Here is a 24,061-nt window from a genome sequence, read left to right on the forward strand (position 1 = left end):
ATGTAAATCATTTGCGAATGGATAACTTTTCATTAAAAAAAAACAACATACAAATCTTATCCAACTTTCGAAAAATCTCGACCAGAACTTTTTGTCACTGATATTCAGAAGGGCGCCTTGAAAATTTTAGGGGGTTCGTTCGCTACCCCTCGGCACGGGCCTGTTTCTATTTCGCGTGGAAAGCGCACGCGAAAATGCCGCACGCGGTGCTAATATCGCTAATGCTCGAACTGAAGGCATTAAGCAGTTTATATTCCCAGAAAGGCAAATAGAGTTAGTTGAAAGCGAGTGAACAAAAGCGGGTAATATCTGTACCACCGAGCCGTTCTGCTAATAGTTAGTAATAATGTGATTACGTGGCGTCACCTACTCGACGAGTCCGTAGCCGCTAAAAGCAGCCTGTTCAATTCAAGCATCACTTCCAGGCTCACGAGTGATGCTGAAGTATTAGCTGTAATATTAGTCGCAATCCGTTGAAAACCATTCCAAATCGCCCAAAGATACCGCAAAATCAAATGCGCAGTTCGGAGTCGCTTTTGTCTTATTTTGAAAGAACGTGTGTCGCACGAAACGCTTTTTCGCCGAGCTCGCTCTCGACTGCGTGTCCTGACGCGAAAAACCAACTTCAAACTCACGACGATGGCCATTTAACAAAACGCTCATATATACTTTGAAATTCACGCAGATTTTTCTTTAGAATGTTCGTTGTTTCACAATTCTTTCCAGGTATTGTATTTGTTTTCGAAGATTCATCGGGAATATAACATGTCTTATACGGTGACTGAACAAAATAACTTCCTCAATGCGCACGAAACCCGTCTAGTTTTACAGAATCCTGCAGCGACATTTGAATTAGAACAACAGAGCCATTTCGCGCATCAATGCACTGATATCCTATCGAACTCGCTTTCGCGCTAAAACAATAGTTCGAAAGGTCACCAATTGCGCCATATCTCATTTGAAAAACATCTGTACGGATGACGGACTCTAAAACGAGACTCTGAAACGTTTTAGAGTCCACGAAAGACAACAGAGGTGTCATGTACAAGAAAGATACAATTCAATTAACATAATTGGATTGATCGTTAGATTTTATTTGATACGTGAACGTTTGTTCAACGACCAGAAAAAAAATTTTCCATAGAAATACAACTGATATAGTTTAATACCAACAAGGAATAAACACGCCATAACACGAATTTATAATGATATACTTTACTGCTTATTGTGGGGGTTCTAATTAGTCCCGGAGAGACCGTGAACGGATATACACGTATCATTTCGGATGGGTTTCCTAGTATCACTGGTATATGTCGACGGTACTAATTAATACAACATAAGTAATTAAGCTAATGACAATTCCCGGCCCTTTATCACTCTTGTTCTTAACTATTCAATCCATATTCTCAAAATTTCAAAAATCCTTATCATTCCTTTATGAAAGAGAAATTAAACATATACGAACAAATTTGTGAAAATAGAATATAAATTCAGACTATTATGCAGCGCATACTGCCCGCAAAAAAAACTTTTTTGCACTTTCTGAGACAAGGTCGGGGGAAAAGTTAAAGATATTTGATTAATTTGACAAGTAACACCACCACGCAATGTGTCATACACTCAGCGTATGAATGATTCATTTGCGAAATGCGGCACTTTGCCGAAAAAACCTTGTTGAAGGTGAAATTCGCGGAGAAACACATCGGAACATCCCTAATTAAAATCTAATTCACTTTTGTCGCCTTTGAAATCGAAAGGCGTAGGATCTTGCAGTGCCGAGCATGCGCAGTGTCATCGGCTGAGTTCTATGAATACGTCACAGCACTTGAAAGTGTCTCTCCTTTGGCGCGTCAAAACCGCAACATAAAGACTAAGAGTGCCACTCTATCCTGACTTCGTTAGTGAGCGCCTGAAACTTCGAGAAAACTACATCGGGAACTGCGGATATCCAGACGACTCATACAAAACACTCATAACGTAAGTACACATTTTCTCATCGCTGACATTCTAACATTGTTTCTTGATATTCGTAGAGTAGACGTGTTAACCAGGTTTAAAATAAGTAACGAGAAGAGTAGTACTGTATAGGTTAACTATTTATTTAGACGCACGAGCTTTCGCTTCTGATGAATAGAAGCTTCATCAGGTGAATGAGTCAATGAGGTGAATGAGTGAATGAGAATTGTTTCTTATAACTGATCGCTTTTTTTCTCTTAAAACTTGAATAAGAAATGTGAAAAAATATTTGATTTGGATTTTTCGATTAGTTGAGCCGATTAAGCCAAGACTGGTAGAAATGTCAGAGCACTTCAATAAGAAATGATTGAATACCAACGAGCATGAAATATTGTTCGCTTGATAATAATATTTGATCGCAGAAAAGCTTGCTGCCCATTAGATAGAAAATATGGGAGATGAATTGGCGCTGTTATACGTTTTACGTTTTTTGGGTAATCGGCTACTCTAAACAAAGACAATAACCCCAGTCCTGTGTTGCGCGTCTATTCGCGTTATTCAATCACGTTTAATAGCATACCTGCGCTAAAACGTTTTTTTTTCTGGAAACTACGAACATTCATTCCCAGATCGTATGACCAATTCTTTTCCAGATATCTGATAATTTTCGACGTTTCAGCTGCTTTTTGCGACGGTTGGCGTTTTATTAACCATGTTATATATAATAATCCTTGCTATGTTTGGTTATAAACAAATAAACCGGCGGTAATCTTATTATCCCACGAGATACCGCTCTATGGTCAGATACAATAAACGGACTGGTAATTCTGGATTCTGGCGCATCCTTTGATTGTCGATACCGAGCATTCGGTCATAAAAAACCCTTATCACAATAAACCATATCTTATTTTACAACGCCCAGCAGGCCGGCGGTGGCGCAACGAAAGATAATTTCCGCTACATCTTCCTTCGATTTTCTATAAAAGAGATTTCCACGGAAAGCTACTTTTAATCTGAACGAAAAAAAGGAGTTTAGATTAATTTCTAATGGCGTTTGGATTACGAACTGAGGTTACATGCGTCGTAACGTCACAGCGCGCCATAGTGACGTCGTATTGTCAGTCAAGCTGCTCACTGAAGTCGCAGCTGGACCCAGGGCCCGGTTTCACGAACTTTGGTTAACTTTTAATTAGAATAAGGTAATCAACCCGTATTAGGGGCTTAATTCCCGTTTGTGAAACGGGGCGGTTACAGGCTAAAAGAAAGAAAGGGGTTCACCTTGCATGAAAAGGGCACTCTATAGTCGAGGCGGGCGTCCCGGCGAGTGCTACAGGCGCGAGGTGCTTGTCGGGGTCTGAACATCCACCAAAACATTTTGAAAATGTAGATACATTTTTATGCGATTTTAGTGCATATTAGATCAACACCGGTACCATGGATTTTCAAAAGGGCACTTGGTCAGAAAAGGGTGGGGGACCCCGGACTCTGGGTCCGCCCCTTGATTGGTGTAGATATCGGAGAACAGAATCGTAATTTAAGCATTTTGATAACATCTTGACGTCGAGGATGCCATTAAAACAAAGATAAACAAGAAAACTAACTCGAAGTTTATTGACGCCTTTAAAAATAACACGAGATTAACAAATTTAGGGTTTGTGTTGAGTTACCTCAACTTGATTTATTACCCCTAGTTTTGCCGTTTGCTATTGCTTACCCTGTACTCTATTATTGTTTTCCTATCTTCATTTCAAATTACTTAAATCTATATTCAACTTTTTAAATCACTCACTCCAATCAATCGCTCACACTCTTGTTAATCTATCTTGTATCAGTACGCCTGATGATGGCCAATAGGTTTTAGCCGAAACGTTGTTCTAATCACATTCTCGTCTATACTACTAAAATTTAACATCTCTCTATTATTGTGGGATTTCTCTCGACTATAACGTGAAGAGTCCTTTCAATGAATACCTTGAAGTCCGAGATATAAACCAGGATTAAACATACTCGGCATACTCCCCTTATCCTGGATTATATAACTCTGGGTACGCGCCGGCAATTATACTACATGTCCATCTACGTCGTCTTGGCGGTCGTCTATCTGTAAGTTCGATGACTTTTGAGATTGGATCGCGTCGAAGTGTCCACAAAGCACTTACGCTAACTGCGAGAAATCCTTTCTATATTCGCGCCATCCTAAATAGACATTCACGTTCATTACGATCCTGTCGATATGGCCCCCTACTTAGAGAACCGCTATGCCAGAATGCTCAGTTGAACAGTCGTGTTGCACGAAGAAAATGCTCATATCTACAAAACCGTTTGGGACTTTTTACTCTGCAGCAAGACAACTGGTCGTTTTGTGTTCCCTTAAATAGCATGATTGTAATTTTTACAGACACGCTGCAAAATTTTCCTCAAATCAATATTTTTGAATACTGTTTTTATATCTTTAATAAGACTTGATTTTTATCGCTTTAAGTCAAAGTATTTTGAGGCAAATTTCAATTTTTTGTGCGGTTAAGTGCTTTTGACTCCACCCAAAATTAGAACGGAACAAAGCTCGCGCCTTTGGCAGCTGTCTTTCAATCTTTTCTATTTCATTTGAATTTTTTTTCCAGAAATATTCGTTAAATCACTCATTTCAAATGATGAATGTTGCTGAAGGCCATGAAGCCCGTAGTCGATTCGAAAAAGAAATCGTCTGCTTTGATCATGGCGGTTTTTTTATCGTCAATTGCGAACATCGTGTAAACATTCCGATTAATGTCAATTAAAAAACGACAAAACGAACACAAAAGGATAAGTTTTAGCAACATTTTCATCTATTGTTCTGAACGACGTAGACACGAGTTTTACAAAGGGATCCACAATTCATGTCTTTCGTCGAGATCGTTGCATTAAATCATTAAATATTCCCCGAGGTCCCGAGTGAGAGTATACGACACGAAAAATCCCAAATCTTACGAGCGTATATAAGGTTTGGACTCGAGAGTTTCTTCTGGTTAAGCCACAGAGACAGACTTGTTAACAAATATGCACCCATCATGAGAGACTTAATCTCAGGAGTAAATTAGTTAAAGCAGATACGCCCAGAGTGTCGCATATAGAACTATCAGTTATTTAACTAATCAACAGAGGTCACCGACAACTGAAATGAAAACGACAACACCTACGTCACCCATCTTCAAAGGGTAATAGTGATGAAACATCAGATCCTCTCAGGTCTATTAGTTAATGACAACTACTCTTCACACCCCTTTTATTCTAAACATAATCTGATCATACTGTATACGTACGACCTGTACCACATTTTGAATCATTGTTCGCTCTTCAGAACTAACTGACAAATCAACATCGAATATTTTATCAAATACACTTTCAGTCGAGATGTCTTTTTTCGGCATAGCAGGCGTTTGATATGAAGTCGAACGCGGATAGGACTGCTGCAGTATCCTCCGTCGCCTGTTATCTTTTTAATATCGCCTGAAATGTAATGTCGTCGTCAAACCAGAACATGTCAATTACGAGAACACCTCTGAAGAAAATTTGATCTTATCCGAGCACTAGAACTTCTTATCAGTGGGTTATTTTATGGTGAATTAGATTCGATCGCTTGACGCACACGATATTTTCAAACTTACAGTTTTAAAACGCGGCGATGTAATAGATTGTTTATCGCGGATATTTCGGATTTAGTGCCGTAGTGCTGATCATCTTCGTCAAATTAGTTTCTCGTTTCTATAGCGGGTCTCCCTTAGACAGATAATTGCTATTAAACAATCTTATTAAATTCCGTGTCTTACGTCTTACACGGAAGTATCTTCAATGCGCGCTATGTACTCTGTGGCTCGGAAATTCTTTTTGGAGTGCATGGTGGGACTAAAAACTATGATAAGCATTTCCCTAATCTGTAAATTGAATAAATTAGCTACCAATACTACGGCGCACCTAGTGAGTCAGATACGCTTAGATATTCGCATTCCCGTATTGACGAATTTCATAAACCATAGACATTTTTATAGAATTCACATCGACTTTAAAAATACGGAAAATGAGTACGTCAAAACAAATCCGCTTGATCAACGGCCTCGATTTTTTTCGGGCGGAAAACGTCTTTCCACAACATTTCCCAATCCATACACGGAAAAGCCCAGTACGTAGTACGCCGTCTTACGTATGGATTACGAGAAAATGGATCGTTCGAGAGAACCCAGATCCAGTGACACTAATCTAATCAAATATCACCGATAAAGCCGTTTAATGAACTATTGTTTATGACGTTAGCTGCTCTCTGATGCCAGTTTCGATATGAATGTTTTGCTGAAGGCGCTTCTCTCTGCGACGCTCGCGTTGTTGTCGTGTAGCGCACGGAACCGACGACTTTCAATGAAACAATTAGAAAAACTTCGTGGATCGTCGGTAATTTTTTTCACAATTAAGACGTATTCGTATGCGTCAATTGAGATGGTATGGGGAGCGCTTGGTCGGTCGGCAAATGGATGTATTTGACCGGAGAGTTGATTCACCCAAAAAGACCACATTACATCTTTTTAGTTATATGAGATTTTACCATTTTTTTGAAAGGCTTTTCTTTTTTTGTGTAACTTACATTTTTCCCACTACCAAATTTCCTTGGCATAGACTTCAGATAAAAGGTTGGGTGACAGTTCATAGTTGCTAACATGTGATATATTCTGAGAGTTTGTTATCGAGTTCATTGAAAAACAACGATATCGACGATTTCATAAGTTAGTCAAAAATATTGAGAATTCTACGAAAATATATTTGCCATCTTCCGTTATTTTCAGACAGCGATCATGACCTATTATCGTCAATATATGCAGCTATTGCTGGTCATCGCCAGTATCATACTCATCGCCGCGTATCCTGCTGAAAAAAGGAAGAAGGAATGCGCGTCGTCAAACGATCCAGAAATACCCGACCGCAGAGCAAATAATAAAGCAGGTAAAGATGCCTCATCCGCTGCACATGTTGTAGACTACGCAATTTTAGGCCCCCGTGGTTAATTCGTGTATTTCTTTTTTGGTTTAATCCTAGGTATAGGAGATTTATTTCTGAAGCATCTTCGATTCCGGAATGTAGACGACGAGGAAGAGAAAAAAGAACTGGCGAAAGAAATGGGTCTGTTGGACGATAAAAGTAAGTCAAATGATCTATTCGTTTCGTCCGTATTTCTGGTCGCTTCGCTTTTTGAGGGGAAGTTCTATTTCAAGAAAAATGGCACTTTTTCACAGTGAAAAGCGGCACTTTCCTATTGAAAAAAAAGACATCTAAAATATATGAAGTGCCCGGGTACATAAATCATTTCAGAATGGATTACTTATTCATTTTCCAAAAGGCATCATAGAAATTGTATTCAAATTTCGAAAAATCTTGACCAAAATCATTTGACACTGACTTTTTGAAGGTCACTTTGAAAAGTTTAGAGGGTTTGTTCGTCATTTCAGATTATAGAAAACGCGCTGGAAGTCTGTCAGTTTCGGCACTAGCAGATATGCTTTCAAATATGAGACAACGACAACAAAATGGCGGTGGTGTACGCATGCAAACTCTGCGATTCGGTCGCAAATAAACGGCTCCAAGTATCAATTTACTAACGTACTGTTATTGTTTGAAATATTGTACTAATTCTTATAAGCCTCAATAGTACAACTTCAATTTCGCAACAACGCGACGCAACAGCACCTTCAACTACGAACATGGATGAATTTGTTTTTGTCACTTTTGAAAGTCGGAATTTCAATACTTCACGAAACTGAATTTTTCGGTGACGAAATATGTTTTTAAAAGCACCATTGCCGAATTCTTATAGCGGAACTGTGTCGTATATTTATCGAGGTTGATAATAAAATCAATATCGTCTTGTAAATAGATCAATAAAGAGTTTTCATACCAAGAAAATTGAGAAATTTTGTTTTTCATTTTGTGGAGGCCAGTGCGAAAGATTTATCCATCTGAATAACGAATCGGACCGCTCCATATTTGCACACAACATAATACGAAAAAAAGTTGTTTGGTTTTGGTGAGGTGTGGCAATTCATCAAACTCTAAATCTCGTGTCAAAATCTGTATAGCAACTTAAAAACCCTAACGTGCAGCCCCCAAATATTACATTGACGGCGATTATGCGAACTAAATCCGACGGGGTAGTCTACCTTTGGCATGCGAGGAATAGGTTAGTTCACATATTCACCGCTTATGTTATATATAGAGGCAGCACTTGTCGGTAAAAATCGGACGCAGATACTCCTAATGTGGCATGTGGGAAACGATACCGTACACTGCATCAGTACAAAGTGAAATTTCTTTTTTTTAGTACCCTAAAGCCGTGTTCTTCTTTTGTCGTAAAATCCATGTTCTATTGTCGGACTCCTTAAGTTTAAATGACTCTTGCTGGACTTGCCTTTCTTTAATACAATAAACACTGATGGCACCCCTGGACCACTTGATGTTGCTGTAAGTAAACAGCCGAGTTGTGGTTTAGTCATTTCAATGAATTTTTTCGGATAAGAACAGTTTCTTTGGGATTGTTCAGTCACAGTTGACGCGGATAAGACTGAAGACGTATTATTCTACATCTAACCAAGAACGCTGCCTGTTTGCCTCGTTTATAGAAAATACTGATTCTTTATTGGCGAAATATTACAATTCATAAAAGGATAGGATAGCAGCAATTTAGTGCCAGTACGGTTTCACGAAATGCGGGGCATTCCGGTGCGCCAAATTTTGACCGTCAAGTGCTGCTGGAATACTGCCTTAAGCGTCGAATATGTGAACTAAACTGACAAGGATTTTGCTAACTCTGGCATGCGAGTAATAAAGGGCCCAAGGTCGTCGAGCGAGACAATTAATCTGGACAACATTTAGGATACTTTTTGCGATCAAAACCGATCAAAGCAATGCCTAAAGTTGTATCACGCAGTGTCGTATGTACAGACACGAGAGATCAAGAAGAATATCAGGGAGAAAAACCTCTTTACGTCTATTATTGTTTGTGTGGTCAGATGAGCTGTATTTTAGGTGAGTCAGTCAAACTCTTTTTTGAAATCACAGACAGGGCCAGGGGCTCGTAATTGAATTTCGGGGGTTGACCGACCTGTTAACTGTAGCTTAGATCATCCAGTATCCCTGGTACTATGTATATTTATACGAGGGATATTGATACCCACAAACTTCAAATAGGCCTACAAGCCCCTTGGGAGGGATATGATGATGATCCGTCTTGGCTGCTCTCATTATCTCGTATTTTCACAGATTGCCCGCTTGAGAAATTGCCGATGAGAAGAAGAGACGACGCCAGAGTTATAGACCGTTCAAAACATGCGCACAAATTAACATTTGATATTGGTGACACGGTCCACCTTCGTAGGTAAATCTAAATGCTGTTGAAATAAAATGGTGGCTTTTTCAACACCAGAAAATGAGGGTTTAGTGTCTAGAGGGTGAGAGAAGAGTGTCCAGTGGCTCTAGGGTTTAGGGTTTAAGGTTATGCTTGTGTATCTAAGTCCCAATTTTCTTGGTTTTATTACTTAGAATTTTTCATTTACAGTGGACTCTCGTTAGTACGAACTTCATTGTCGTTATATTCAGTTTACGAAATTGATTAAATTTTCTCACTTGGGACGAAATTCTATATTTTTGTTATATCATCCGATGAATCATTGTATCCGAGTTTCTTATAATGAGGTTCCATTGTATACTATTTCACAGGATTAGATTAACAATCCAAAGTATTTTAAAATATTTGAACGATCATCTCCCTTTTTAGACCGGAAGGAATTGAACGGCAATTCAGGAAGAAATGCAAGAAGTGAGTACATTATATCTTGAATCTTTCCTTTTGATTCAGTTCATGCGAACGTCTGACAACTGTTTCTAGTTTTTCATTGTGTTCTGGTTGTTTCTTGATTGTAGATGTGGCCTGTGGATCTTCTATCAGCACAAAGAGAAAGCAGCAACTGTTACGTTCATCGTCGACGGGGCTTTGAAACTATCGGCTGAAGGAAATGCTAAAGCCAGTCTTTACGGGCAAGTCGCGGCTAAACCTAAAAAGGCAAGTACATTCTTATTCTTTATAATTATGTTAATTTTCAGGGTGCCCACTTAACTGGAAGTCGAGGAAAGTCGGCAAAATTTCTTTTCTTCAAAAAAGATTGCTAGATTATTTGATGTTAGTAATATGGTTGAAGGAGCAGTGAGAAGTCACATAAAAGGCAAATATCTCCCCTCCCCCTGGTGAAAATCCTCCAGGTTGGCGATGTATAACTTAGTGGTATGAAATTTATAATCTCGATATGGAAAATGATTATGGCCAACCCGTGGGAACCCTGGTGTACCATCTATGTCTTACTTATTTGTACTTGACTGTGTAATTAATTAATTGGATTCTTAGCAGATCAAGTCAGGGAAAACAATGTGCATGTGCTAGTCATAAATAAAAGTGGCCACCCTGGTTTTGGATTTTCTTATTCTTACATCTTGAAATCAATGTTAGTTAATGTTTTCTTTGTTTTCAGGTCACGTTAACGAAACATACGAAAAATATGGGTAAATTCAGTTCTGTTACAGTTTCGACGGTGGACGAGGAAGAAGAGGAAATAGAAGCCGTAAGTTTATTCGATCTTCAGTCCAATATTCACGTAATGTTTTTAACTTTTCGTGTAATGTTGAAAAACTCTTTCTTCCCCGAACAACAGAAAGAAATAGCCGATTCATACGCAGCTAACGCACGTGTTATCGAGAAACAGCTCATAAGGAAAGGTCTCAGCAAGCGAAAGTTACTCGAACAGGTAAATCAAAATTCCTTGAAAAGAAACTAAAATGTTTTAGGGCAATTTTCAATACAACGTAAGCGAAATAATCGTTCATTTCTATTCGCAGGCTGAGGAAGATGCGAAGAAAATGCGTCCTAAGGGTACTCTGATTGATAAGTGATGGTGGATTAAAAACAACATGAGATAGTTTGTACTAACATGGAATGGAGTGGTGAACTTGTGGCACTTGTCGCTAATACCAATTTTCATCAGCAGCAACCGGTTTTTCATCGACATTTTTGTAAATATTTGTAAATAAATGAAAGTTTTATATAAATCAATTTTCTATTTCGAAACTTTTTTTTTGGGTAAAACTTATTCTAATTTCCTTTTTGAACACACAGGAGTATTGAGGATGCATTAGTTGGACCCTCGGGACCATAAAGTTGAATTGGCTTTGAAGCTTGCTACACACATGTATAGAAATGGAATTTCTGTGTGGCAACACACAGACCCTGTATTGACAGAAAGTAACTACTCATCGCATAAGGAAAGCCTGTCCCACCTGAATGCATATTTCTATGGTTCTAATCTATCTAACTCTGTCACCTACTTCATCGGAAAGATGTGCTTCCACACTAAAACATACCCTGGGACCCTCGACTAGAGAAATTACATGATTCCTGGAATTTTTTATTTTTCACCTGGAAAACTGGAATTCCTGTTGCCCTGAAGTGTACGACGAACCTTTCTATCCATCCGGGATATCCAACGTTACGATCTAGAGATTGTAAAGCCCAAGACCTAGGGTTAATTCAACTCGGAAATGATAAATTTTATTCTTTGGTTCGAATACAAAAGGATTCTATACACAATACTTGGGTAATAGAAGGTTATATCATAATACTATAGCTTCAAATTTATAATCGACGTATACCGGTACATGTATTAACTTATACTTTCAACAGTTTCTTTAAACAGTTTTCATCACTATATCAACTTCGCTCAGAGCTTTTCTATACAAAATAACACGATGCACAATGCAACCATGCAAATAGTTAACGAATGAAAAACACTTTTACATATATTACATCTGGTGAAATGTACATAAGTTTTCGGTTGTTTTTTTCGCGATGATCTTTATACATCTGACGAAAAGATTGAAATTCTATTCATAAGTAGCCCTTTTAAGTCGAAAAATTAAAATTCGTACTAATAAAACAATACGAAAGACTTCTATGAACCTGAACTTAAACTTCTGCTTGGAAAAAAGAGAAGTTCTCGTATGAACGAAAAGAGAAATGAAATAAAAAGTATCTTTTTACAGTTTATCTTAAAAAGAAACAAATGTTACGCACTGGAATTAAGATAAATCTCATGCTTTTAACTGAAATTCTTAGTTTCTAGAGTATTATTGAAAATGATGATGGGTGAATCTCCTGTTAGATTATGCTTTGAGACAGTTAATCAATGTCGACATTTTAATGCCAGACCTGGGTACCCGACATCTTTAATCGCAGTAGTCTGCAACAAAATTCAGAGTAATTTCACATAAAAAATCATAGAATTAGAAATTATTTGACAGTATTTTATTTTTTTGGGAGTTCCAGTAGTTGAGGTCTAGAAACTACCCTCTAGTCGTACCCAGGTCTGTTATGCTCATTGAGATGGAGTATTCTTCAAGGCTTGTCCTGGACATGAGCATTATCGGGTGGGAGGGAAACCATGGCTTCGTCGTCGGAAAAACTGATTCGTAGTTTATTTTTCAACTGCTCGCTGCTCAAGCCGAGATTTGGAGAAGAGGATTCGTTGATGACGTTCATGTTTTCCTCTTGTCGTTCGTTGTCGGCCGTCAACGACGTGCGCGGACTCGGGTTCGGCGAACTGCTGATACTACCGCCCGTACGAAGCGACGTGTTCACGCTCAGTTCGTTCTGGTTCAGGCCGGTGCGCGGTTGAAATTTACAACCGTAAAACGGACTGTGCGACTCGTTTCCGCTGCCCGACGAACTCGAGTTGTACGAGTTGCGATTCGAGTCGGTCGTCGAGGTTTCGCGCGCCGTTTTCGGCGAACGCGAACTGCTGCGTTTGACACGCGGCGGCGGGTCTAACTTTGGAGCGACGTTCAAATCTAACCGATTACCGGTCGCGTCGTGCATAGACAGCGGCGTTATCACTTTCCACTGGTAGGCTGGCGATGGATTCTCCGATTCGACAGTTTGTTCGATGGGTTTTAGCTCGGCCAGGTTGTGGCGCCAGGTCGGTATCGAGCTCAACGGGGAGGCGTGCTTATAGAAAGGATTCGAATTTTCGACGGCAGACACCGAGGCAGCGTTCGCTTGCTGCGTATCTTTATGACTGTTCGATCGCAACCACAAATGATGAGTATTATTGTTACCTTCCGACTGATTATTGTTACTCATATCCATCAAACTTAATCCCTGTCGATTGAGGTGAGTATTCTGAGCGGTCGAATCCGGACCCGGTAAACTGAACGACAAACTATCGGACGACATTTCGCGATGGCCGCTGTCCGGTGAGTCGGACGTTTCCTGTTTAGTGTTCGTGTTTTCGAACATCGCCTGGCGTTCCGGTATGGTCGCCATGTGACTAGCTTCGACATCGGGGAACTCGGGCAGCGTGACCGTCGAGGCTTGCGGAGTCGTCGGATCAGGTAAAACCGGTATCTGTTGGAATAAATAGAAAGGTTGTTTTTAATGATAATATATTCATTCTTCACTATTGACAGAGCCTCAGGAAAATATTCAAGGCCGACCTGAAAAAAACAAATCTGAGAAAAAATACATATACTCTTTACGTATTTTTGATCATAGTTAGTGCAGTGAGAATCATGCTGTTTTGCTTTGTTGTAATTTGTTGCTGGTGGTAATTTTATAAACGCAGTTTTGTTACATACATGTATAGTCAACGCAAGTGCGATTACGAAAATCAAAAATACAATTTTTGGTAAAAATGAAGAACATTTTGAGAAAAAAGCTTGCGTCTTTATATCCATGCGCTTATGGTTATGGCATACAGATATAAGTGAAGTAGATATTTCAGTTTCAGTTGATGAAAGCATTAAATTAAGGTTAGTTCATTTGAGTATAATATGACCAGCTCTCTGACTCAGGGATTATTCGATTTCAGTAAAATTCAAGCCTACAACTTATGCAAATAAACGCCAAGTCAATTTCGATACTGGATCTATAAATACGATTGTTAAGTTGTTAGTTGCGGTATGAATGTGGATAACTCGACTCCATGCGTTTTTACCGTTGAAAATGGTCTCGGTCGACGATGTCGATTCGAATAGACACGCGATATGGTGCCCTCCGAAAACAGAGGCAATTCCGACTCCTATAGAGAGCAATATCAGCATTTGAACGTTAGGAAGGAAGCTTCAGCTGTATTGATTACGAGCAATTTTCACACGTTACATCAGACTGTGATGTTTAGAATATATATAATTTGTGAGATGTTACTCTTCAGACTGTGTGAGCGTTATAATTTTTAACAGTAATACAGACCTGTGCTGGCATGCGTAGTAACATGTCTGCGGACGGGATCGTGCCATTCACCTTCAATTCCAGCTCTTGTAACTTCCCGACGAGCGTATTAATCGTTTCTAACAGTTCGCGATTATTCAACATGAGTTGATGTATACGAGCCTTGAAACAAATCCGACATAAAAAATTAAGTTCGGTGCTAATTCACAACGCGCGCGAATTTCCATAAAAATCGATGTTTTCACTTACCTGCGCTTCGATTCTGGCCGCAGCTTCCGCGGCTAGCTGGTCCTTCAGCAGATGCACCTGCGCAATCGCGACCTGCGTCTGCTGTACCTGTTGATCTAATTGGTGCCGCATCAGCTGCATTTGATGATGTGTGCTCAAAGGAGTCGTTCCATTCGGCAGTATGTCGCACAAGAGCTCAGGTGAACCGAGTGGTGAACTAATCGTTCCTGCCGCAACCTATAAGATAAAATATTTTCACTGATTGAAAATAGCCGCGATCACACGGAGACGATCTGACCCGGGCCAAATTGGCACGGATCAGAGCCAAATCAAATTTGGCCCGTGCATAATTAGAAAGCGCGTTCACACACAAACCACCACTCGATATTAAACAATACTTAAACATAATAATACTTAAAGCGAAGTGAGTCACTCCAGTTGCAATTCACACGCAATAATTTGACCAGAGCTAAAGTTTGGCCGGGCTTAGTAAGGACGCCCAATTCAGCCCGGGCAAAAATGCTTGTGTGATTGTATTTTGTTGTAGTATTTATTTTCATTTGTTTGTCACATTAATACAACATTATTATATAATAAACGGTGAAAAAATGTACAAGAAAATGCGGGCTACACGTAGAGATCACAAGGATCAATCGGACACAATGATTGTGGCTAATGATTTGAATACATGGTTTGACTGTGAAATGTCGCCGTTTCGTTTTAGGAATATACCTGTGGTTTAGCCTGTTGAACTTGGTTCAACAGTTGCTGCGCTTGTTTAAATGCTTCTTCGGTTTGAGCAGAAATACTTTTATCCTCTTGAGTCGGAGTCGGCTCCGATTCGTAATTACTATCGGGAGATGCTTTCTCTGTAAGAGAATATAAACGAGAACAGTTATCACACAGTTCGGATAGATGGCAGATAAAGTAGTGAAAATGAGAATGCACAAACGGGTTTCCGTATTGCAGACGCTGCATGAATGAAATTGTCGTCTGCTGCAGATCAGCAGACGCTCAAACCCGTCGTAGCAAACACAGATCATAAAGCAATTTACGAAGACCTCGCGCTCACCTTTAGGCTGGTCTGCTGTTATAGTCTGTTCCGTCTCTCCGTCGCCTTTTCCATTCAGATTCAGCGTAAGAGTGTGACAAACTTCGAACGCTTGTCCTATAGTTCTCACAAGTCGCATCGCGTGACTCTGTAAAACGTTTAACGACATCTTGAATACAGATTTATACAGAAAAATTTTCCGCAAAGTTTGTCGGTTTGAATATCTTCGTAGTTCATCTTTTATTCATTCGATACTAAAACTTAAAATACGGATTACCTTCTTGAACGCTTTGAAAACGTTGCATTTGAATACGTTGCTGGACTGATCGCGGGCGATGTAACTGAATATCTTCAAATCCTGTGAATCGTGAGACACATAGAATATCCTGCGCGATACGAAAATAAAAAAAAAAAAGAAATGAAAAGAATGACGAATCACGAGATTATCGAATCGAGCGGTTAATCTCGGACAATCCTATTACAGGCAGAAAAAGCCAATTCATAATGCATAAGAACATTAAGGCTGTAAACTCGATTCGGCATGAAATCCGATTCTGTCTTCTTCGACGGGATTTCAGTCGTAAATGGCGAAACTGGTCGTATTTCCGAGAAACGATTAATACTTAAAAACGGCGACAATGTGACGTAAGTTCAGTTCACACGTACCGGTAAATAGGATGCTCCATGACTAGCAGTTTACTTTCATCCCATTGCCACGTTTGATTTCTCTGCAAAAATAATCGAAAAAAGAATTTTTAACACGACGAAACACAACAAAAACCTAATGAAGTAAAGAAGAGCTCGAAGGGTTCTATTTATTTATCAAAAGTTTAACACTAAATAGTCATTTGATTTCGCAGTCAGGTTAGTTTAAGTGCATCCGTTGATATTTTTAAAGGTAATCTTAAGACCTTTTTAGCCAAACCTATTCTGTATTGTTTTATTACGCATGTATACTTAGTGATTTTAACAGTTTCTTTGTACTGCGTTTTATATCGATTATTTTATAGATATGCGCTATATAAGAAAATATATTATTATTATTATTATTATTATTATTTATTGGTTCATTTTCAATGGTTTTGATTGCGGCGAACATAAGACCCCTGCGAAAGTTTTCAAGAAGCCAAGAAGCCAACTGCTGTCATTGGCCGACTTCTTTTTCATTAATCACCGAATACGAATTATATAAATAATTCATGTTTTTTTTTCCTGAGCCAATTAAGAGGAAGATGACTAAACCCACACGTTAACCTAGATGTATTTCTCTAATACGCACATACCAGTAATTATCCCCCCATGATCAACGAGTTTAATTACCAAATTGTATATGCGTTCGTTCGTCGGGGTGCGACAAAAATATCGTGACGACATATAATTTATAGAAGCAATTCGTGCATCTGAGTCTATGTGCGCAATAGTATAATATCATCTAATTTTGGTGAACTAGTGTGACTGTACGCGATACCAATGCCTCCTGCCAATACGTCTGACCACCGACATCGCTCTCATGTCCACACTTATCCCGCCAGGATAGCTTGGACAGCCCAGATAAGCACGGCGATAAGCATCACAGGCATGGTGGTCGCGTGACCGCCTAATTCGCAACACAACGCTTCGATTCTGTCCATCGAAAAATAGCGAGGAAATATTATGTAGAAACGAATTCGGTGAACTGAACTTAAAAATGATCTAACAATCTCGATTATGACCACAAAAATTTGATTTAAAATGAACGACCGATTCTACAAAGAACTAATTGATATAAATCATTCGCCAATTACAGGTAATGAAATCATTATACAATAGAACTGAATTATTCATATATGATTGTGAACACGACACTAGGAACTGGGAAAATATCTATTTATCGCCCGATTGTGATTTCAAATTACATCGATAAAAAGCAGTTAATTACTTTCAAAATCAAAATAGAAGGTAATAAAACCACGTAAGCGCGAAACGCCAGTCCAATCGACAGAAATCAGTGTTGCGTGGCAACTTGAAAACGATGTGATACAATTAATTGGCTTTTCATTGGGGGTGGGGGAGGGGGTCGCAACAGAAAATTTCAGATTATCGATAAAGATTAAATACAACCAGAAATACGAGTATATAGATATATAGATGATTTTACCATCAGGTAGATCTGAAATAGAAGATAATATACGCAGCTTGTAAGTAAAAAGTAAAGCTCATCTTTGAAAAAAAAATACAGATTAATCTAACAACGTTACACGTTGTTTCCTACTAGAGAAACGTGATATATTCCGAAATACCCGTTACGCGATGTTATCAAACGTAAAGGGGCAGCGAAGCGTAATTTATGGAATCTATCCCTGATAACCAGACAAGAAGAGAGGGTGAGGGAGTATTCTCTGAACGGAGACGAGATTAGACTGCTCACGATTTCGAGCGGGTCCGATTTCATTTCGAGTAGAGACAAAAATCAACTGATATAATATAGCCGCGATCGGATGAGCATTTTTTTGCCAAACATTCGCGCGGGTACCAAATGGGCCGTGCCAGATTTTCTAATTAGGCACGGGACAAATTTGATTCGGGACCCGATCCGTGCCAATTTGGCCCGGGCCAAATCATCTCCGCACGATCGCGGCTCCACGCGTATCTGTCTAACAGACGTTGAAGTGGCTACAGTGATTTTCATTACACAATATACGCTCCGATTCACTCGTGCCGATTCACTCGATTCACTCGACTGACTTATATTAAAAAGCGATACGTTTATAGGGGATTTTTATTGCCTACGAACGATGAGAGACCGATCACCAGCGCTGGTAAAACAGACTAAAGTGCCGGCTGAAGTACTGAATTATCGATCGCTGTTAAATTCGATCAGAATGATCGTTGTATGAATATATACTCGATACAGACCGGATAATGAACGATGAATAACTAGAATAGAATAGTATCTGTGCCGGGGCGGATCCAGGGGGAATCGTACGAGTCCATCAAATATTTTTGAGTGCCCTTTTTCATTTTTTCAACAAAGATAGTTGGTGCATTTCAGTGCGGTCGTGCCCTTAATATTGCCTCTTTGGACATCGAAGTGCCTTTTGGGATGTTCGTCAAAATTGGCCTCTTGCTTCTGCTTTGTAATGACGCTAGCATAAAAATTTCATAAGTAACAGCGTTACTCGTTTTAATGAATTGACATTATAATCGCAGAGTTGCAGTTTTCGAAGCAGCACGCGATGATAATATTTGTTGGCTGAATATGGTTTAATCTTAAGAAACGAAGCCAAAACACCTTCATATTTCACTCAGTGCTTGAAGGACTTCATTGAGTCGAATTTATACCATTCGATACCTCACTGTTCAGGATGCCCTTTCAGTGCTGACATCAATACGCGAAAGTGCTGGAGATGATTTGAAAATTTAAAAAAATTCCACCGCAGCGCGTTGAATAACAGGTATACCGCTATAGTACATCGTATCATTAGTTACTAACATTACCCCATGTTTGACAGGTGCTGCCATCTTTCAATAGAGATTAGAACTAATTTCTAATAACATCAATACACCATGGTGCGGCGTACTAGCAAAGTCCATCACCGATTTATACACTTTGTTGTGGTGTAAACGCACTGAAAGGGTTAAGTCTTTGAAATATAGCACCACAGGTATGGAATACATTTCCCGATATATGAAATACTTGATGATTTTCTGCTATGTGTATATAATGGGCCTCTGAAAAGTCTGTTTTCATTTTCTGAAGAACTGCTGAAAACTCTTACTGGATATTGAATGACATTGTGATAACGTGCTCACGTATATAAATGCATTTACAACTCCACGAATCACATTAGAATCAAAATGAAAATTGTCAGTTACTTTCACTTCAGCGCATAAAAAAGCTCTATTTCTCGCATAAAATGCTTTTTGAATAATTCGATAAAGCTATCTTTACCACACAGCACCGCGCATCTGCTCAATAGAAAATAGAAAACATCTTCTGCTTATGATAGATTTTTCGTGTTTTTAAATTGTAGCAGGTCAATGGAGGTTTGAGAACGCTTCGAAACTTTTATTCTCGAAATCAATGCGGCTTTCGCTTTCTGGCTTATCGATGGAATTCAAATGTAGTTCTTTTTTAAATCTATAGACGCGACTCGGGAAGGCACTCCACGTTTTCGGATAAAGATAGAAGCTGTTGAAAATTAATAATACGTTTCGTAAAATCGAAAGGTCGCGTGGTGGTACCCAATAATATTTGTTCAGCGACGGAAAAAGCCAAAGGGACAAAATGCTAATGGACAATTAGGCAATCGATATCGAAGGAAGATAAATATTCGCTGAAAGCAAAGTCTTGTATAATAGCTTACCTGCCGGGCAAGGCTTCGCCCAAACAAGTAATAAAACATATCCTGAAAATATTCACGAATTCAGTAAAAGACGCTAGGGAAACAGAAGGCTTTTTACCAGGCGTCGAATTAACGACGTCGTTCTTCGAGTAGGATATTACGCCGGTTTTGAGAATCGCTTTTTATGAGCGCGGATTTAACGGCAACACGCGAAACATCTACTCAATCGAGGACTCGTTCAACTCCTCATTAAAAGTTGTTTTTGAAGAACGCGAACGATGACACGCTTTCAAGTTTTAAATCGAACATGAAAACCATGGATCAATCGAAGGGAAGTCTCTTCTAAAGCGAGGAGCAAGCGTTTATGCACGACGTCAAGGAATTAGAAGCGCATACTCTTTATGGAATTGTTGAAAAAGGAAATTGATGCAAACTATAAGGTATCGGATGCCCAGATTAATGAAGTTGGACCTATGTGAGTGTGTGTGAAATCATCCAGTAGAAGATTGTCTTCTTTTTCCATTGCGCGAAGCTGCTTCTTACCTTTTTCTTTTTCTGCAAGATGACTTTCACTCCGGACGTGGAAACTGCTAAAGTCACCTTCTTCTTTTTGATCGCTTTCGCCTTGAACTCGTACTGCAATGGATAAACACGCGGACTGAATTATTAAAGGGTTTACGCGACGTTCGAACGACTTTTAAATGAAATTTAAAAAAATCTAAAGCAATAATTAGTATGATTCAATTCTTCTGTTACATTCAAGCAATAAATCAAAAATGAGTAACTTTAAATTATAAAGAGATAAAGCCCTAACTCAATGTGAACAAGAAAACTTAATTGAAAGTTTATCAACGCCTTGAAAAATAGCACACATATATTGCTTAATATTGTCGACAATGAATAATATGATATAAATTACATAATATCTATAATCAATGAAGTTATTATGTATTTGAATATAAGGCAAACTCAACCAGTGGCAAATTCCACCATTGGCAAACTCAACCAGTGGCAAATTCTACCATTGGCAAACTCAATCAGTGGCAAACTCAACCAGTGGCAAATTCCACCCTTGGCAAACTCAACCATTGGCAAACTCAACCAGTGGCAAATTCTACCATTGGCAAACTCAACCAGTGGCAAATTCTACCATTGGCAAACTAAACCAGTGGCAAACTCAACCAGTTGCAAATTCTACCATTGGCAAACTCAATCAGTGGCAAACTCAACCAGTGGCAAACTAAACCAGTGGCAAATTCTACCATTGGCAAACTCAATCAGTGGCAAACACTCAAGGAATACACAACATCGTCTACACAGAAAACAATGACAATATCGTTACAATTCCGTGATATCTGAAATCCTGTGAGACGTCGGAACGATAGCTTACAAATTACCCGAGTGGAAATGATTTATAACTTTCTCCCTCTCGATGAAAGGTAGAAATAAGATGGATAGGTGTACGCGCTGTAGCATTATTGCTGCTGAAGAATCCTGATTCTCTGGAGGCAAGTTGTTCTCATCAATTAACCACCTACTGAAGAGTATATAGTCGAGTCTGGTTGAAATAGTTCAACCGCGGATATACCGCCTCTCGAGCCGAACATCTATACTTAAGCCATTTTTTGCGCAAGTAGCTTTCGTTACATGTATCTGTTAGAAAAAAACAACAATTCATCGTCGCTGATAAAACTTCGGCATTCCCGATAATGAAGCCGAAGGGCTTTATCTGGTTTTATCCGGGATCTCAGCAGCTCCATCAGCTGCAAGCGGCATTTCTCAGACTGATTAAGATTATGTAAGTACAAGATAAAGTAAAGAAGCAAGAAATAGTTATGTATACCTAATATCAGGGAACAGCACTTGATGTAATGATGAATGTAAGTTGTCCCTTTGGGGGCCATAGTAATCCAATCCGGGGCTCAATTAGTGATTGGCTCTGGAGCTTTGATGGCTGAAGCTTTCGAGGGTACTCATAGAAAATATTTTCTATTGGAAGAAATATGGTTAATTGGAAAGCCAGTGATTGCTGACAAAGTGCTCACGAAGAATATAAGTTCTCTGGGGAGAGGCTGACCACATCGCCCGACAGGTCGTATACCTCCTAGTGAATATACCATGAAAAAATTGCCACAGTAGTTAGAACCAGTAATTGATACGCTGAGTTTTCAAGAAATACATAATTGTACAGGGGGAAAAGTTGCCCACTTCTTCAATCATCGAATATCATGAGAAGAATCTCCGCCGGTAATAAGGACTTCGCCGCGACAATTGATGCGTCTACAGTTTTCAGCCTCTAACCGTCGAGATGCCGCGCGGTTAAATGACAGGTAAGGAAATCCGTTTGACAGTCGATTGACTGCAATTGATCGCATGAATGCCAATGTTTCACGTTCGCTGCGAAAAGTCGATAACACTAATCTCGACGTGACAGAGCGAGAATAACTTTCTTCGATTCCTTGAAAAAAGTCTCCGCCGATGAGAACGATTCCACGCGCCACGCGCGTGTGTGTAAAATTAACCGTCTGAATGGCGGTTTTTAACGCCGGTTATTATTACGCAGCTATTGCAGTAGAGAAGATAGGATTCTACGACGAAAACGTTTTGTCACGTTTGCCTGGGAGAGAATTGTTCAGCATCTGATTAAGAATTGATGGAGTTTCCAGTCGGTAGTCGTATTCATAAGCATAAACAAAAATAACGCGAAAGAACGAAGTGTAACTCGATGCATCTGTTGACACTGGCGACCACTTCTCTGTGCCGGCATTATATCGCATGAATCATGGTCATTGCTCTCGGTTTCCAGTAACCGGTTAACGTCAGAAGAACAACCATATATGCATAAACATATCTACAGTACGTTCTAAGATGTTCTACCAACAGAAACATTGAAGATGGTTTCCATTGTCAAGTGACTGTCTATAATTGAAACAAATGAACGAAAAACCTATAATATTGAAGGAAAACTAGGAGAGAAGTGACACTTTGACTCAATTGCTGTGGGCCATTTATAAAACTGAACATCTTGAAAATGGCTCAGTCAAAATTCAGTCAAAATGTCGCCACTCTCATATGTTCATCTTCAATTTTGTGATGTTTATTCTTCAACATCGCAGATCAACAGAAAATCTGACATTGGAATCACACAAGCATTTTTTTGCCCGGAACAACTGTTCACACGGGTGTCAAATGGCCAGACGGCCCAGAATTGGCCCTAACAAAAAGGTCGGACCAGGCCTGAGCCATATTTATTGTTGCATGTGAATTGCAACTGGTTCACTTCGTTTTGTTTAAGCATTGTTTAGTATCGAGTGAATGGATTACGTGTGAACGCACTCTCTAATACAGGCCAAATTTTACTCCAGATCCTGTGCCAAATCATCTCCGCATGATCATGGCTTTAATGTTCCAGTTGAAGATGAATATTTGAAACAAAAGGCCCAGATGTTGGAAAGAAAAGGCAATTTTCAAAGTGGACAGCAGCAGTAGCACAACATCATGAGATTATCAGACGACAAGCCGCAGAAAAACTACTTCCGAATGACTGCAATCAGAGGCTGGCGTTCTTTACTGCAGGCAACAATTTGTCCGTATCGCGACAACCTTAATTACGCATTCATCCCTCATGTACAATACATTCCACGCGACAAGAAATTAAATTCCCATAAGACCAAACCGAGTCCCGCGGCCATTTTCCGCAAAAAGAATCAATTCGGTTTATTCCCGTCGTCGTGCACGCGCGCGCGTCCTCACGAGTGACGGCGAAATCACCCCGGTTACCCGGGCGCCGGAAAACAATTAAATTTACCTCGCAAAAACACACCCGTGGCAAGCGGCGAAGTTGCGTCTCTGCGGAGAGCCGAGGCTAATTGACAGTTGCGCGGACTTCTTAATCACGAGAACCGTCGACAGCGGGATTTAATGGTTTTTCGTCGTCGAATAAAGCAGCCCGAGACGCCCAAGGTACAATCGACGATGCTTTTAACAAATAAACGGCTTGTTAATGCAAAGAAACCGGTGTGTACGCTAACACACAGGCAATATTGTGTACACACTAAATGGCGGATAATGGAGTCTCTTGACGAAAAAACGATTCCCGTGAATTAGCCATCGTGATGTAACACTAACCGGCACTCAGAGACAGCTCTCACGTAAACGTGATAATCTTGATTTATATATTCATTAAGATAATTAGATTAGTCAACAAAGATAGAG

At 39.5% G+C, this 24,061-nt stretch overlaps 3 protein-coding genes across 7 annotated transcripts in view; 2 read left to right on the plus strand and 1 right to left on the minus strand.

The window, feature by feature from the left end:
- Positions 1 to 1,875: 1,875 nt before the first annotated feature.
- Positions 1,876 to 7,812, plus strand: LOC141909126 (uncharacterized). 2 transcript variants are annotated; one of them, XM_074799509.1, is made up of 4 exons: positions 1,876 to 1,977; positions 6,768 to 6,924; positions 7,018 to 7,119; positions 7,428 to 7,812. In XM_074799509.1, exons 2-4 carry the CDS (start codon positions 6,777 to 6,779, stop codon positions 7,550 to 7,552), a joined length of 375 nt encoding a protein of 124 aa, XP_074655610.1. In that variant the 5' UTR covers positions 1,876 to 1,977; positions 6,768 to 6,776; the 3' UTR covers positions 7,553 to 7,812. The 2 variants fall into 2 exon arrangements, with proteins under 2 accessions (XP_074655610.1, XP_074655611.1); XM_074799510.1 differs by having other exon boundaries at positions 6,772 to 6,924.
- Positions 7,813 to 8,817: 1,005 nt separating this feature from the next.
- On the plus strand, positions 8,818 to 11,023 carry LOC141908798 (STING ER exit protein-like). The gene is made up of 7 exons (XM_074799007.1): positions 8,818 to 9,000; positions 9,235 to 9,349; positions 9,749 to 9,790; positions 9,895 to 10,033; positions 10,497 to 10,586; positions 10,677 to 10,769; positions 10,861 to 11,023. Exons 1-7 carry the CDS (start codon positions 8,880 to 8,882, stop codon positions 10,912 to 10,914), a joined length of 654 nt encoding a protein of 217 aa, XP_074655108.1. The 5' UTR covers positions 8,818 to 8,879; the 3' UTR covers positions 10,915 to 11,023.
- A 534-nt stretch (positions 11,024 to 11,557) lies between these two features.
- LOC141908820 (carboxyl-terminal PDZ ligand of neuronal nitric oxide synthase protein-like) overlaps positions 11,558 to 24,061 on the minus strand; it is a 55,697-nt gene continuing 43,193 nt past the window's right edge. For 2 of the 4 annotated variants that reach the window (XM_074799035.1, XM_074799034.1), the window contains 9 exons: positions 20,390 to 20,482; positions 16,188 to 16,249; positions 15,799 to 15,907; positions 15,543 to 15,669; positions 15,203 to 15,339; positions 14,492 to 14,707; positions 14,264 to 14,404; positions 14,010 to 14,093; positions 11,558 to 13,420 (listed from right to left, as the gene is read on the minus strand). In XM_074799035.1, the coding sequence (XP_074655136.1) occupies positions 12,413 to 13,420; positions 14,010 to 14,093; positions 14,264 to 14,404; positions 14,492 to 14,707; positions 15,203 to 15,339; positions 15,543 to 15,669; positions 15,799 to 15,907; positions 16,188 to 16,249; positions 20,390 to 20,482 (1,977 nt within the window). In that variant the 3' untranslated portion in view covers positions 11,558 to 12,412. The remainder of the gene's footprint in view (positions 13,421 to 14,009; positions 14,094 to 14,263; positions 14,405 to 14,491; positions 14,708 to 15,202; positions 15,340 to 15,542; positions 15,670 to 15,798; positions 15,908 to 16,187; positions 16,250 to 20,389; positions 20,483 to 24,061) is intronic. The other 2 variants (XM_074799037.1, XM_074799036.1) reach the window with 1 other exon arrangement.

The sequence above is a fragment of the Tubulanus polymorphus genome, chromosome 7 (genome assembly GCF_964204645.1).
Source record: "Tubulanus polymorphus chromosome 7, tnTubPoly1.2, whole genome shotgun sequence".
In the NCBI taxonomy this organism is placed as follows: domain Eukaryota; kingdom Metazoa; phylum Nemertea; class Palaeonemertea; order Tubulaniformes; family Tubulanidae; genus Tubulanus; species Tubulanus polymorphus.

What these genes read in the sequence shown, in the direction of transcription:
- LOC141909126 (XM_074799509.1), top strand. Translation starts at nt 6,777, where the DNA reads ATGACCTATTATCGTCAATATATGCAGCTATTGCTGGTCATCGCCAGT. An exon ending in CAGAGCAAATAATAAAGCAG is followed by an intron (nt 6,925 to 7,017) that starts GTAAAGATGCCT and finishes GTTTAATCCTAG; the next exon opens with GTATAGGAGATTTATTTCTG. An exon ending in GGGTCTGTTGGACGATAAAA is followed by an intron (nt 7,120 to 7,427) that starts GTAAGTCAAATG and finishes TCGTCATTTCAG; the next exon opens with ATTATAGAAAACGCGCTGGA.
- LOC141908798 (XM_074799007.1), top strand. Translation starts at nt 8,880, where the DNA reads ATGCCTAAAGTTGTATCACGCAGTGTCGTATGTACAGACACGAGAGAT. An exon ending in GACACGGTCCACCTTCGTAG is followed by an intron (nt 9,350 to 9,748) that starts GTAAATCTAAAT and finishes CTCCCTTTTTAG; the next exon opens with ACCGGAAGGAATTGAACGGC. An exon ending in AGCGAAAGTTACTCGAACAG is followed by an intron (nt 10,770 to 10,860) that starts GTAAATCAAAAT and finishes TTCTATTCGCAG; the next exon opens with GCTGAGGAAGATGCGAAGAA.